General features: G+C 39.4%; 1 protein-coding gene across 2 annotated transcripts in view; it reads left to right on the top strand.

The window, feature by feature from the left end:
- The window catches only part of Exog (exo/endonuclease G), a 28,164-nt gene extending 13,665 nt beyond the window's left edge, over positions 1-14,499 (top strand). For both annotated transcript variants that reach the window (XM_046437059.2, XM_046437060.2), the window contains one exon: positions 12,287-14,499. In XM_046437059.2, coding sequence (XP_046293015.1) covers positions 12,287-12,748 — 462 coding nt within the window. In that variant the 3' untranslated portion in view covers positions 12,749-14,499. The remainder of the gene's footprint in view (positions 1-12,286) is intronic.
- Positions 14,500-14,921: the final 422 nt, after the last annotated feature.

Raw genomic sequence — 14,921 nt, forward strand, 5'->3', positions numbered from 1 at the left:
TATCTTTATTTTATTTATTTATTTCATGTGGTGCTAAGGATCAAACCCAGGGCCTCGCACATACTAGGCAAGCGCTCTACTGCTGAGCCACAACCCTAGCCCCCCTCTAAACTGTATTCTTGATTAGTTTCTCCATTCTTTCCTGCATTTTGCAACTGGAGTCATCTCTTAATTTCTTTGACTCAACAAAATCTTTTTTTAGTATTTATTTTTTAGTTATAGTTGGACACAATATCTTTATTTTATTTATTTTTATGTGGTGCTGAGGATCGAACCCAGGGCCTCTCACATGCTAGACAAGTGCTCTATTGCTGAGCCACAGCCCCTGCCCATGACTCAACAACTTTTATTAATTCTTGTTCTCTCTCCCTTTTTTGGGGGGTGGGGGGTGTCCTGGGGATTGAACCCAGGAGCACTTTATTCCAGTGGTATACCCCCAGCCTTTTTAAAAATTTTATTTTGAGACAGTCTCATTAAGTTGCTTAGACTGGCCTTGAACTTGCTATCTTCCTTCCTTACTCTCCTGAGTAGCTGAGTAGCCACCACACCTGACTTAATTATCTTTCTGAACACCTACAGTATTGCAACAGGTTCTATTGAGTTTCTTTGTCTTCAGTTTTATTGGCCAGCAGTCTATCTGGAGTCCAGAAATCATGACAGAAAGTATACATATTTGCTTTTCTTATCCTCAGAACCATCAAAAAATGAGCAATACCAAATGAACAGAAAAGGAAACTTCATTTATATTAAAATCAGTATAAATGAAAGATTATAAAAATCACTTTGCAGCTATCACAGTCACCTGAAATCAGGGAATATCAACAGTCCCATATCAAAGAATTTCAAATAATATCTGTAGCATACAGTTTGGACCAAATGATTAAAAGATATTATGTTTTGACATGTCTCCTCTTATCAAAGCATGGGACAGGGTGCTGGCATTAGTACGGAAATTAGGAATTCCTGTAGCAGAGAACAAGAGAAATTTCTTTTTGGTCTTACTTGAAATTTATCCCATAATGGCTTTCCACCAGTTACCGAAGGTATAAGATGAAAAGGTAAAGTCTCCCACTTCTGGTGTGAACCCCACTGTTCATTTTCTAGTTCTTGTGGTGGTAATTTCTATTTCTTAGAATAATGATTGCTAAAACTATTTTTAAGCATTGATTCACCATTTGTTAATAGTTGATTCTTCTCTATGAAATATATTGTTTATTTAGTTCATTTTTTGTATTGTTCCAGTCTCCACCAGTCACATAGTTTTATTTTTTCAGTAAACTTTACATCATTGACTTTACATGATATACTTAAATCTTTACTCAGAATGTATCACTTAAATATTGTCAAGGTTCACAGCATTTCCATTTGTTTGCTAACTATAATTTAGTCTGAGCTTTGCCTATTAGCACAGGTTGTAAACTGATGCCAGACTGTAGAGGTATTTTACTGGAATTAGTAGGTTGTTTTTTGGATTAGTTGGTAATGTTTAATGATTAGGAGAGCTCATATAAATCCAGATTTTAGGTTCTCTTTAAAAAAAAGTCAGATGTATCAGTCACATTTGGCTTATATTCTCATAAACACCAGTTAATTAGATAAGAGTCTCAGCATTCTCTTTAAATTGAGCACATGTTCTTTAGTGCATTAGTGGTCCCCTGACCCATTTCACTTATTTACAATCATAACTTGAATAAGAACATTATTGGTTCTTGAGTTTGTAATCCTAGATCTATTAAATATAAAACTAGAATTTATAGTATTAGTGATTTTATAAGTAGTATGTTTGGACCTGTAAAGAAGTAGATGTAATTCTATATCATTAAGTCTGTGCCACTTGAGAGATACTATGACAAATGAAAAATAGAAGTGGAAGGTAAAGTTGGCAATGTATATTATACTTGCTATTTGTAAAAATGTAATAATATGCTTTTATTATTATTATTTTTTTTAAAGTATTGGAGATTGAACCAGGGTGTTCAGCTATTGAGCCACATCCCTAGCCCTTGTTATATTTTATTTTGAGACACTGTGCCTGACTGTACAGCAAATTTTTATTAGGTTTCTGTTATGTACCTAGCACTATTGTGGGTACTTGTGTTATAGCCATAAGACAGACAATGAGTGCCCTCATGGAGCCTTTTTTTTTTTTTTATAGTGAATAAGATGTAAACAAAAAGCCATGTAGAAAAATAAAGAATAGCAAAGGATTGTAGAGGGGTTAGGAAAGAAAGGCCAGGCCAGTGAGGGGAAATAAGATCAAGCAGAATCCTAAGTAGGGTGCAAGCCACACAAAGAGTTTTCCATCTAGCGGATACGCAGCTACAAAGACAGATGGGTGAGACTGAGTTTGACATGTTCAAGGAACAGTGTTCTGCTCAAAGTGGTGAGAGCAGAAGCACCATTGAGAAGGAGGTAGATCATAGGAGGCAGCAATGGGAAGGAGTCTGGACTGATTGAGATGAAATGCTCTTGCAGGATTTTGATCAGGATAGTGACATAATCTAGTTTACTTCACCCTTCCGCCTGCAATACTTGGGGCCTGATGCATGCTAGGCAAGCACTCTATCACTGAGCTACACCCCTAGACCTTTTTAAAATTTTGTTTTGAAACATGGTGCTCTTGAGTTGCCAAGGCTGACTTCAAGTTTGTGATCCTCCTTCTTTAGCCTCCAAGTACCTAGAATTACTGGTGTGTACTCTTCTGCCCAGCTGGTTTACATTTTAAAGCCCAGGCTGGTTGCTTGTGAAGAATATAATAGGTGGAAGTGGGGAGAGTGGCAGTTAAAAAGATAATGGTGGGTTTTTTTTTCATATTTTTTTAGTTGTCAATGAATCTTTATTTTATTTATTTATATGTGGTGCTGAGAATTGAACCCAGTGCCTCACACATGCTAGACAAGTGCTCTACCTCTGAACTGTAACCCCAGCCTGCTAATGGAGTTTTCTTAGGTGATAAATCATAACTTGAATGGGATAATGTGGTAGAAATGGTGAGGAATGCACTGATTTAGTATATGCTTTGAAGCTAGAACTGAAGGAACTTCCTGGTGGGTTGGTGGTAGATGGGAGGAAAAGAGTTTGAGATGGGGGAAGACTAGAGAGGATCAGGGTTATAAGCTAGAAATTAAGGGTTGTGTTTTGGCTATGTAAATTTGAGAGTATTTGAGGGGTGTGGTGGTACACACCTGTAATCCCAGTGACTTGGAAGGCTGAGGCAGGAGGATCACAAATGGAAGGCCAGCCTCAGCAGTTTAGTTGTCCCTTATGCAACTTAACAAGACCCTGTCTCAAAATAAAAAATGAAAAGAGCTGAGGAATGTGGCTTAGTGGTAAAGTGCCCTGGGTTCAGTTTCCAGTACCAAATAAAATATTAAATAATTAAATTTGAGATTTAGATGTTCAGGTTGGGAGTGGAATTTGTCTTAGAAGTGGTTAGCACACAGATGGGTTTTTTTTGGTACCGGGGATTGATTTCAGGGGCACTCAACCACTGAACCACATCCCCAGCCCTATTTTGTATTTTATAGGGTCTCACAGAGTTGCTTAGCGCCTCACCCTCGCTGAGGCTGGCTTTGAACTGGAGATCCTCCTGCCTTAGTCTCCCGATCTGCTGGGATTACAGGCGTGCACACCACATCCAGCAACAGATGGTATTTAAAGCCAGGATGAGAAAATAAGTCAGGATAGGTAGGAGAGAACAGACTGAGGTCATTGGCACCCTGGAATACTAGGACATTAGAAGTCAAGAAAAGTGGAATCCAGTAAGAGAATCGCAGGAACAACCTTTGAATGTGGGAGGAAAACCAAGGGAGAGTTATGTCCCAGAAGCCTGCCCATTGGTGGTCTTGGTTTTAAGTCAGCTATACATTTGTCATTTGTTTTTGTGACACTATTTAGGTCCACTTTATCTTAATCTCCTCTTCCTCCTCTTTCTTATTTATAGTGGTGTGTGTGGTGGCGGGCAGGTGATGGTGGTGGTGGGAGAGTATATCCTCAAATTCTGTCTGGAAGTCTGGATGGTAAACTTTTCTAAGTTCTTGGTTGTCTGAAAATGTTCCAAAATCCTGGCAACAGGACTTTGGAATCTGCAGGTATGATACGCTCTCTAGGAAAGTTTTAAGTGCACCATCTGGCTATTGCTTTTGTTGTACAGTAATTCTGCAGATGAAATTTTCAGTCACACACCTTGATTTTGACACCTTTATGCAGTGGAACGCTACTTAACTTCAGGAGCAGTAAAAATTTGAGCTTTGGCTCCTTCCTCTTTGTTTTATCTAATGGTCTCATCACATCCAACTTTCATCTTCCCAAAGTTACTGGTGGTTCTTACTTAGTCTGTTAACACACTACTGCCATACTTAGCATTTTCATGCGTGTATTCTATTTTGTGCCTCATTGTGGCCATTGTGTGTGTGGGGTGTTAATTTTTAAATTGGAAGAAGGAAGCACAAAAACCTGTGCTCAGGTTGCTTAACTTAGAAACCCACTTGAATCTTTTCATTTGTTTTTTGACAAGCAGGTTAATATTTTCAACTTTATTTGGAATAATTTCATATTTATAGAAGTGTTGTAAGAACAGTACAAAGAACTCTCCTGTATCTGTCACCTAGATTCTGTGGTTGTTAACATTTCAACATATTTGTCCTTCCCTTCCCCATATGAATATGCATTTACCTGTTTTTATTATTTTCTGAAACATTTAAGAATTGCTTATGAATATCTTGTCCCTTTGCTCCTAAATATTCTGTTTTCTCGAATAACCTTAGAATAATTATCAAATTCATGAAATTCAACATGTAAGAATATTATCTCATACATAGTCTGTATTCAAATTTTACCAGTTGCATCAATAATTTCTTTTATGCAGTCTTTTTTTCTGATCTAGAATCCAGTCCAAGATTGTACATTCCATTTAGTTGTTATATCTCTTGTAGTCTTTTTAAATCTGAAATAGTTTCTCACTCTGCTGTTTTTAATGAACATTTTTTAAGAACATAGACAAGATGTTTTGTAGAATATCCTTCAATTTGGGTTTGTTAGTTGTATTCACATGATAGTTATGGTTTTGGCCAAATATCACAGAAGTGATCTTGTGTCCTGCTGATTGCATTACATGAAAAGGCATCTGATATCGTTAGTCCTATTATTGATGATGCTAACTTTAATTACTTGGGTAAAGAGGCATCTATCAGGGTTCTACACCATTTTCCCCTTTGAAATTAGTAAGTAATCTGTGGGAATACTTGGAGGCCATGGGAGTCCTCTTTAAACTCTCACGCAGTAGTTTTATCATCCATTGATGATTATTGCTTGAATTAGTTTTTAACTATAAATATTCCCTAAATGATGATTTCCTAATTCTTATTTATTCTACATTTATTAATTACTATTCCACCATCAGAACTTTTCTCTCTAATTTATTATCAATGTGAATGCATGGATTCTTTATTTTATTCAGTGAGGTTTAATCACTTGGCTGTGATTATTGATTTTGGTGCTCAGGTGGCCCAGATTTGGCCATTAGGTGCCCCTTCAAGTTGTCTCCTTTGTTTTTTGGCTTCATCATTTTTCAAAAGCATTTCTTATTTCTGAGCTGGACACATTAAATGTGCCACATGCCTGTGATACCAGCAACTCCAGAGGCTAAGGCAAAAGGATCACCAAGTTTAAGGCCAGCCTCAGCAAGTAAGCAAGACCCTGTTTCAAAATAAAAAAGAAAACAACTCCTGAAGATGTAGCTCAGTGGTAGTGTGCCCCTGGATTTCACGCCCAGTACCACACACACACACAAAAGAGCATTTCCTGCCTTTGGCTTAGGGCTATGTTTTAGCCCCATCTTGGCCAAACTCTGGTGTCAGCCATTTCTCTAAGGAGCCCTGATTCCTTCTAGTGGGATTGATATTTAGAAACCAAGATTTGAATGACAAATTGATTCTTGAGTGCTCGTTCTGCTGTTTGGCTTGTCATATGTGTTCACCACATTTATTTTTAGCCTGTTTTTTTTTTACGGTGGGTGGAGAGAGCCCCAAAGAGCATAGTACATGAATTCTCTTGTCTTTAGTGGCTGTCAAGAAGGTCTTTCTTCCCTGTCTTCTGTGTTCCTGTGGTTTTTTTAAAAAATATTTTTTCAGTCAATGATGTACCTTTATTTATTTTATATATGGTGCTGAGAATTGAACTCGGTGCCTCATGCATACTAGGCAAGCATTCTACCACTGAAACACAACCCCAGCCCTGTTCCTGTGTTTTTTGAGAAGAGGATGTATAGACCCTGGTCACTAAGAAAGCAAATAACTGCATTGAGATGGGTTCTTTTTTTTTTTTTTTGCATACATAAAGTTTAATGTTGACAATCTATATCCCCAGAGAGTCATAGTTTTTCATCTTTCTCAGAAGCATATCAAAGCAACTTATAATTTGATGTATTTATGTTTTTTTTTAATTGACAAAATTTTCTGTAATAATATAGCTTTTGTGAAAATTTACATTATTTTTTTAGAGACAGGGTCTCACTGAGTTGTTTAGGGCCTTTCTAAATTGCTGAGGTTGGCTTTGAACTTTTGATCTTCCTGCCTCAGCCTCCTGAGCTGCTGGGATTACAGGTATGTGCTATTGTGGCTGGCCAAACCTGATTTTAAACCTAAAAAAATTTAATGTATCCTTAGTGTATCTGTTAGCATGAGAGCAAAATATGGTCTGTTATTAATTGGGAAAATTGTCTTGAAATTTTTGTCATTTTAAGAATAATAATTTGGCTCAAATTTTATATGTATGCACACACAAATCATATAAACTTGGGAGAATTTGGTTAAGGAAAACCCGCATAGGAGGGAAGATTAGGAAAGGGGAGGAGACTAAGAGGTAGGGTGTGTGCTGAGAAATACTAAGAATGTTGATTTACAGGAGACAAAAATGAAAGGTTGGGCCTGTTGGTAGAGACCTGAATGCCCAGGTAAAAAATTCAGGCTACTCTTTAATAAGCAGAGTCTTTTAAAAGTCCTTTAGCAATGCTGGGAAAGGTGACATAGCATTGCACAGCCCTAAATCAGTCTGTGATTTGACTCGTGAATTCCTATCTCCAAGAGAATGCCTTGCAATTATGTATGGCAGTTCAGAATGCTCGGAAAGTGTTTTGTTTTCTTATTTAACCATTCAGTATTTATTGTTTGCTTATAGCTATCCTCTGAACCTTAATTTAGAAGAATGTAACCCAATGAAAATGGGGTGTTGATTTGTTTTCTGTCCAGGCAATATATCATATATGTGTTAGAAGGAAGTGAAGCAAAAGAACTGATATTTATCGAGGGCCTGTATTCCAGGTGGTATATAAATAGCTTTATATGTGCTAATCTCATTCAGTCCTTATTGTAACCCTTACAAAAAATTAGTGGCTATCCTTTATAGATAAGGAAATTGAGGCTAGGAGGGTTCAAGTCCAAGTCAAGATTGCTAGTAAAGGGGAGATCCAAGCCTGGTGTGGTGGGGCATGCCTTTAATCCCAGTGACTTAGGAGGCTGAGGCAGCAGGATTGAAAGTTTGAGGCCAGCCTCAGCAACTTAGGCCCTTAGCAATTTAGTAAGACCCTATCTCAACATAAAAACTAAAGATCTGGGGATATGGTTTAGTGGTTAAGTGCCTGCCCCTGGGTTCGATCCCTGGTACCAAAAACAAAAGGGAAGGGATTCAAATATAGGTCTGACTTTTACAACTGTTGCCAATCATTTATAGCATTGTTCTTTGAGGCTCTCAAAAGTTTACACCACAGGGACTGCTATGCTCTTCATGTACAAACACTTAAGGCCAGCAGGTAATAAAAAATGTGCAGATGGAGAGCAGTTACAAGTAATATTTGCTAGCATGCAAAAATAAGAACAGAAAATGGGCCATGAGGAGGATTCCTTATAGCCAGGCAGAAATGTCTGTTGGAATATGTAGGAGAGGATCACAGCATTGCAGAACTTGAGTAAATGTGAGCCTAAGGGAAGATTGGTAGCAGTGATTTTATCTGAAGTGAGTCATCTGACGGCTCTAATCAGAATCACCCCCTTTATTATAGCTGAGGTCATCCGTGTGCTTTCTCTGATGTGCCTGTTTCAAGAAGAGATTGATTCCAGACAAGTGAAACATACCTGAAGATTCTGGCTTGGACATTATAAATGACCTGACAAGAGAGTGAGCTGCATGCAGATTTTACAACTCGATGGTGGTGGTAATGTTAGAAGTATTTAACAATCTCTATACTGTAACAAGCAGCACTTCCCAGATGTCCACCAACAACGTTGAGAGGGGGAGGAAATTGAAAACATGCCCCCAGGAATCCCAAGCCATCACATGATGGGATAAAGGAGTCTTTTTTAAGTCTCCTGTTTTATATTTCAGGAAAACATTTGTTCATTTCCTTATCTATTTGTTTTAGTTCAAAAATAAATTATTTTACTGGTTATTTCCTTACTTCCACCCTAAGCCTTCAAGGACAGTTGACAGTCTGGGGAAAGGTGCTTGTTTTGCTGTGATTTAGCAGGCTCCCATCCACCTCCTTGCCTGGAGCAGGTGCCCCAGTGTGGGGTGCTCTGTCTTGTAGGGTTTGTGCTGCCTCACTAGCATCTGCTGAGGCTTTGCAGATAACAGAGGGGTGACCTCCTTCCGCCTCCTGTGACTGCCTCGCTTTTCTTGTTCTTTCTGTCCTCTTAGGTATGAATTCCCTATTTATCAAACTACCATGGTTTGTTTCTTTCACTTGACTGGCATAACTTTTTAAGGGCCTGGTCTCTTGATATGTCCTAGCAGTTTTATTTTTGGAATTTCTTTTTTTGTCTTACTAGGGGAATATCACCAAATATTTCTGATTCTAGCAAAACCATTTTTTTCTCAAGATACTGCTTAATATTTTATTAAAGGCACAGTAATTTTATATATGGCAGGCTTTGCTTGGGTTTTGTTTCTTTTTGTCCTCTTCTGGGGGCTGGAGTGGAGGTTTTGGTGATAGCAGTGATAATTGTTATTTCTGTCTCTTGGTTGGACAAAATCAAGCTCAGGCCAGCATATAAGAAAACTAACTTAGGGTCACGAATGAGTGCCAGCTTATGGCTGTTTGTTGTATTATATTGTATTTTCTATTCAGTCCCAGGTGATTTCAAATTTTTGTTGTAGTCTTGACAAGAGTTCAGTGCTTTTGAGTAATTGAATAGCAGTAAAGGTTTTTTTTTTTGTGTGTGTGGAGTATTTTTATACCTAAATCTTTTATGAAAAGGGTTGTTGCTGATTTACTGATATTAAAGACTTGGTTCATGGTAAGCCCTAGAAGTCCTTTGTTTGGGGCATCATTTGTGCCCAACTTGATTTCTTTTTCTATAACCCACTGTTGACCTTTAACTGGTCTAATTTTGCTTGATCCTGTTTTCTCACTATCCCACTTGCAAAAACATTTTTTTTTCCCCTGTTGATATCCTATTTTTTGAATGCCATTCACTGCCAGATAGCTTTTAACATAGTCCTGGCATGTTTTGAAGTCTTTTTCTTAACTAACATGTCAGTATGTCTCCACAACGATCTTGAAGATGGCAACAATCTTGTGAGCCTGTTTTGTAAATGAAGAAACAAGAAAAAGGTGAATATCACTTGCAGCTTAGTGGCAACCCCAGGAATTGACCAGACATCTGGGCTTCCAGTCCACTGAACCCTTTGCTTCAGTACCCATGTAGTGTCTAGAAATGTTTTCTGGAAGTTTTCCAATTTTTCCCAAAATGGGAAAAATAATGCAGGTTGAGTTGTGTACAAAAAAGATAAAGTATCTTAAGATTTTTTAAAAGATCTTAAATTCAAACAGTGGGTTTTAAAGATTTCTAAATTAAACCAGTTCCTGTTTTAGACAGCTTTAAGGATGTATGTTTTCTGAGAATACAGCAGATTGAATCATAGAAGAGATAATAAGTGGGTAAGTTTTCATTTTCCTACTTGTTTCTAGGGATAATATTTTATTCCTCTTGGAATATTGTGAGAAGGTCATGGCTAGAAGGATCACATCTGGTTCCTAGGAGGAATTCCTGTGTCCAGAAGGATTCTCAAAAGTAATAGTGGATTGGGGGTATATCTCAGTGGTACAGTGTGTGTTTAGTATGCTTGAGGCCCTGGGTTCCATCCTCAGCACCAGAAAAAGAAAGGAAGGACAGAAAAAAAGGAAGGGAAGGAAAGAGAAGCAAACTGTCAGAGAAGTAAAACTGTCAAACATAAAAATGCCAAACGTCTTTACTTTTGCCTGGAATTTAATGAACCTAAATAGAAGCTCTATTGGCAGCGAATAGGCATGATCAGCTAATCTGTTTTGAAGATTGCCATTTGTAGACAAGAAGTCCATGAGGCCACGAAACAGCCAAGGGGGGTGGTGTTGAAGGATTCTTAATTTGGTCTGAGAACTGTGCTGCAGTGGTATGGAATGCCCACGAGGTGGCACCAAGAATTTGCTTAACTGTTGGATCCCCAGTAGTGGCCAGAACTTTTGAAGCCCATTTCAGCTTCTTCCTCCTTGCAAACAGTGTGGCTCAGCTGTAGCTATGCCCTCAGTTCTGGTCCCCAGCTTCCCCTGAGCTCCCTCAGAGTATTGGCAACTAGCCACATTCTGTTGCAGGGAAAGCTGCAAATATTGTGCCCTCCCCCCTTCCCCCACCTAGTCCAGATGGAAGCTGCTGCTTTTTTTTTTTTTTGTACTGGGGATTGAACCCAGAGGCACTTTACCACTGAGCCATATCCCCAGCCCTTTTAGGGCCTCACTGAGTTGCCAAGGCTGGCCTCAAATTTATAATCTTCCTGCTTCAGCCTCCCAAATCCCTGGGATTATAGGCATATGTCACCATGCCTGGCAATGGTAGACTTCTTAAGAGCAGGCCAGCTGCATTGACTTGCATCTTATTTCTTTTTGTATCTCCAGCAGTTTCAGGCTCAGGGCTTCTGAGTGACATTGTTGAATTAGCATGTGTTGGTAATCTGTGGGCTGGTTTTGAACCTTTGTGGTTTATTTTCAGAATATTTTTTGCTTTGATATGTGCTTATGTTCCCAGCTACATGAGTTTACTTTTTGGAGTAAAGGTTTTTGTGCCTATAGATTGTGTAGTTTCATAAACCTCAGTCTACATTGAAGCCTGACTAACCACTTTCAGGAAGTTCAGACAGTTGCTTTTAGAAGTCATTCCTGTGGATGGGTGTTCCCCTCAACCCTTCCATAGGTCATGGCTATGGGACCTCCACATGTGACAGCAGATGGTCCTGGAGTTCCTAGGCTGTGTGTCTTGTAGGTAGGAGTTTGGGAAAATCAGTAAACAATCCTCCTTTGTGGTTCTCATCTCTCTGCAGTATTTGGGCTCCCAACAGGGAATCCTATACCCAGCAGAGATATCTGATCAGGAAGGAAAAACTACTCTTACCAAGGAAGGACCTGGGAGGGGCGGAAATGCCATGAACATATTTTAGTTGGATTATGTCATGTTATTGGGGACCATTAAGTAAATGGATGGTTCAATTTTTCTTTTTTAGACAACAGATAAGGCTTTTAAGCCTATTGGAAGGAAATTTGAAAAGGTTTCATGATAATGTTATTTCATTAATACGGCCAACCTCCACAGATAGCTAGTTGTTTTCTCCTCCTGATCCTGGCTCTTGCTTTTTCACTGCGTGAATACCTTTCCCAAGGGTTTGGTTTAACAACGTATGGGAGAAGTTCCATGTTTGATGGTCCAAGATGTGCAGAAGTCAGAGAAAAAGCATTTAAATTTACTTAATTAGAAAAATGAGCCACAGTCTAGGTGACACTAGAAATACTGAAGATGATGTGTCTGGCTGTTTTTTTGAAGATGGTTTATTTAGTTTCCTGATGAGTTTGAGAAACCAAGGCCACATTTTTATTTCTAGTGCTGGGAGTACCCAGTCTAACAGTTTTGACTTTTGAATGTTTAGAGCAACAGAAGTTCTATGGGATGAAGAGAAAATGAGGACTTTTCTTGTCCGTTAAAAACTCAGACCTCACTCATGGCATGTCTTTGTCCTTTGTCCCACATTCAGAGAAGACAGTGACCCCTGATGTTTGAGTTTGCATTATTTTAAAGAATGTGATCAGAATTGATCTGTTACATATTCCTCTTTTCTGTGATGGATCTCTATTGCCACTTATTATGTCTGCCTTGAATATGAATTCATTGGGATGGGGTGATTAGATTGGCTTATAAGGCCAATTGAGAAAAAAATTGTGAACTGTTAGTACAAATCAGCATCATTAATATGGTCACTTTATTTTTAGGTGATTGGTGAGGACAATGTGGCAGTTCCCTCACACCTTTATAAGGTGATACTGGCTCGCAGAAGCCCAGAGTCTACTGAACCGCTGGCACTGGGGGCCTTTGTGGTGCCCAATGAAGCCATTGGTTTCCAACCCCAGTTAACTGAATTCCAAGTGAGCCTCCAGGACCTAGAGAAGTTGTCGGGACTGGTGTTTTTCCCTCGTTTGGATAGAAGCAGTGATATCAGGAATATCTGTTCTGTGGACACCTGTAAGCTTCTGGATTTCCAAGAGTTCACTCTGTACCTGAGCACAAGAAAGATTGAGGGAGCCCGTTCAGTGCTCAGACTGGAAAAGGTCATGGAAAACTTGAAGAATGCAGGAATTGAACCAGATAATTACTTCATGAGTCGCTATGAGAAGAAGCTAAAAGAACTCAAAGCGAAGGAGCAGTCAGGAACCCAGACGGGAAAGCCATCCTAGTTTTTAATCTCAGAAGACGTGCTAATCAGCTGAAATGAGGCAGGCATGCATTCTTCAGGCTGATGTATTTCGTGGCTTTCCTTTAAAGAAATGATGGAATCCTAAATTTACAACTGAAAATTCCTCTGAAGGATGAAAAATCTACACTTTTTTTTGTCATTGTCTTTTTGACTTGTGAACTAATTACTAAGAGCATTGTCATATCTCCAGATCGAGAACTGGTCTTGTGTCATGTTATCAGGACTGTGTCCACTAGTTAATACTGCGTTCATGTCTCTCTGGAAGAACAGTGTGTGAAGGAAGGCATTGTTTTTTTTTTTTTTTATGTATCCAAATCATACATTGTCTTTGATATATCTGCTTTGCTATCTTGGAACTCAGTATTGTATGTTGTCTTTCCCAAGGATCTGAGTTGGTCTTAAAGAAGACTTTTAGAAACCCTCTATTATCCTGTCCAAATATATAATTTTATTGTTTCTTTTCTTAGGCCCCATATTCCTCCACCTCTGTCTTCTTTGTGCTAAGCTCAGTGTTTTACTTATATTGTGTCACAGTGATCCTCTGGGGTAAACCCCACTACCCTCATTTTATATCTGGGGAAATTTAGGCTTACAGAGCTTCATATCTTACCCTTGTTTTCACCTTTCCAGAGACATCACCACACAGAGCTAAGTGAAGACTGGTGGATTTAAGTCTTCCCAACATGGAGACTTTTTGACTAAAAAAATGCATTGCCCACTCCCATGGACATTTGTCCTAAAGCCTGCTTGGTAAGAAGGGTCTAGTTTTTGTATGCTACATGAGCCAAAAGGACTTTAATGTCCTCTAATGTGAATAGTCCTTAGCTCTTTGGAACAGAAAAAGTAGGTATTTGAAAGCTCTTGCTTGCTCCAGACATGCCATTCTTCTCTCCTAGTGCTCAGGTGGAGCTGGGTCCATGTGTTCCTTGTTTCCCAGGTGAGCTTTTGTTCTCAAGACTAAGGGACCTAACAAGAGTGTGTGCTGAATCACCAGTGCTGCCTCTGTGCCTGCTTGTCTAGATCTGAGCGGCACAGGGCAGGTGGAGCTTGGGGGCAAAGCTCCAAAGACAGTTACCCCTGGAGGGAAGGGTGGCTATTACTCTGAGTCAGATCTCTAGATTTGGGTTTACCCAGCATCCTTTTATGGGCTATCATAAGTTATAGATAGTAAAATATCTTGAGGGAACAAGAACTTATCTGTCATATTGCTGATGCCTTTCCAAGTAGTATTAGAACAATTTTTGGTGTTTTGTGTTTGTCTCTAATAGAAATGCCAAGGCTTTAAGATAAAGATAAGAAGATAATGAATGGCCTTGTTCTGCTCCTTTATTTGAGTAAAAAGGAAAAGTTGGGGGGTAGAACACAGTAGCCTGATTGATTCCATTTTATTTTATCACACTGTTCCCCATTAGCTTGTGCCAGTCCTTTTCTTAAGGATATATAGCCAAAATGTCACTATGACCAAAAAATTCTGTTACTTTCTCTCCTCAGTGGAGAGGTGATGGTGGGGCCTGGATGTTTCTCCAGGAGCCCAAGGGGCAGTTCTGTGGGATAAGTCCTGGCTACCTGTTGTGATTCTTTGCAGTTGAGCCCGACTCCCTTTCCCCATCACTGTGCCTTGCTCTGTGCTGCCCTGACCTTCAGCAGCCTTGGAGTTACCTCCTGTGCTCCTCTTGGGATAGTGAACAATGCTGATATTTTAGCTCAATAAACTAATGTCTTAGGTTTTTATTTCCTATGAAAAATGCTACTTGATCATTGTGAAAAATGAAGCTAAGGTCTCTGCCTCCTGTCCCCTTTACCCTCAGAGACCCTGGTCAGAGGGGAATGCTGCTGTGGAGGAACTGTGAGGCTGGGCAGGCCCTTCTGCAGGAAGTTCCCTCTGTGGGTGAGGGGATTCACTCCCTATCTTTCTCCATCACCTTCACAGTGACACCTTCACACTCTTTGGTCTCTGGATGAACGCTGTTTGACCTAAAGTAGATTTTATACAACAAGCTGCAAAGGTTAGGAGAGCAGGTGTGTCTGCCTCTTGAATACCTGTTAACATTTCTGCACCTGCACCTTAAAACAACTGAAAACTTGTGTTCCTCCTTTAGGCCTTTGATTAGAGCCCAGCAGGAAAGACAGTCTGATCTGGAGGGAATGGCTTC

This window comes from Marmota monax, unplaced genomic scaffold (genome assembly GCF_021218885.2).
Source record: "Marmota monax isolate L192 unplaced genomic scaffold, Marmota_monax_Labrador192_F-V1.1 WCK01_AAM20220418_F8-fsc00021, whole genome shotgun sequence".
Taxonomy (NCBI): domain Eukaryota; kingdom Metazoa; phylum Chordata; class Mammalia; order Rodentia; family Sciuridae; genus Marmota; species Marmota monax.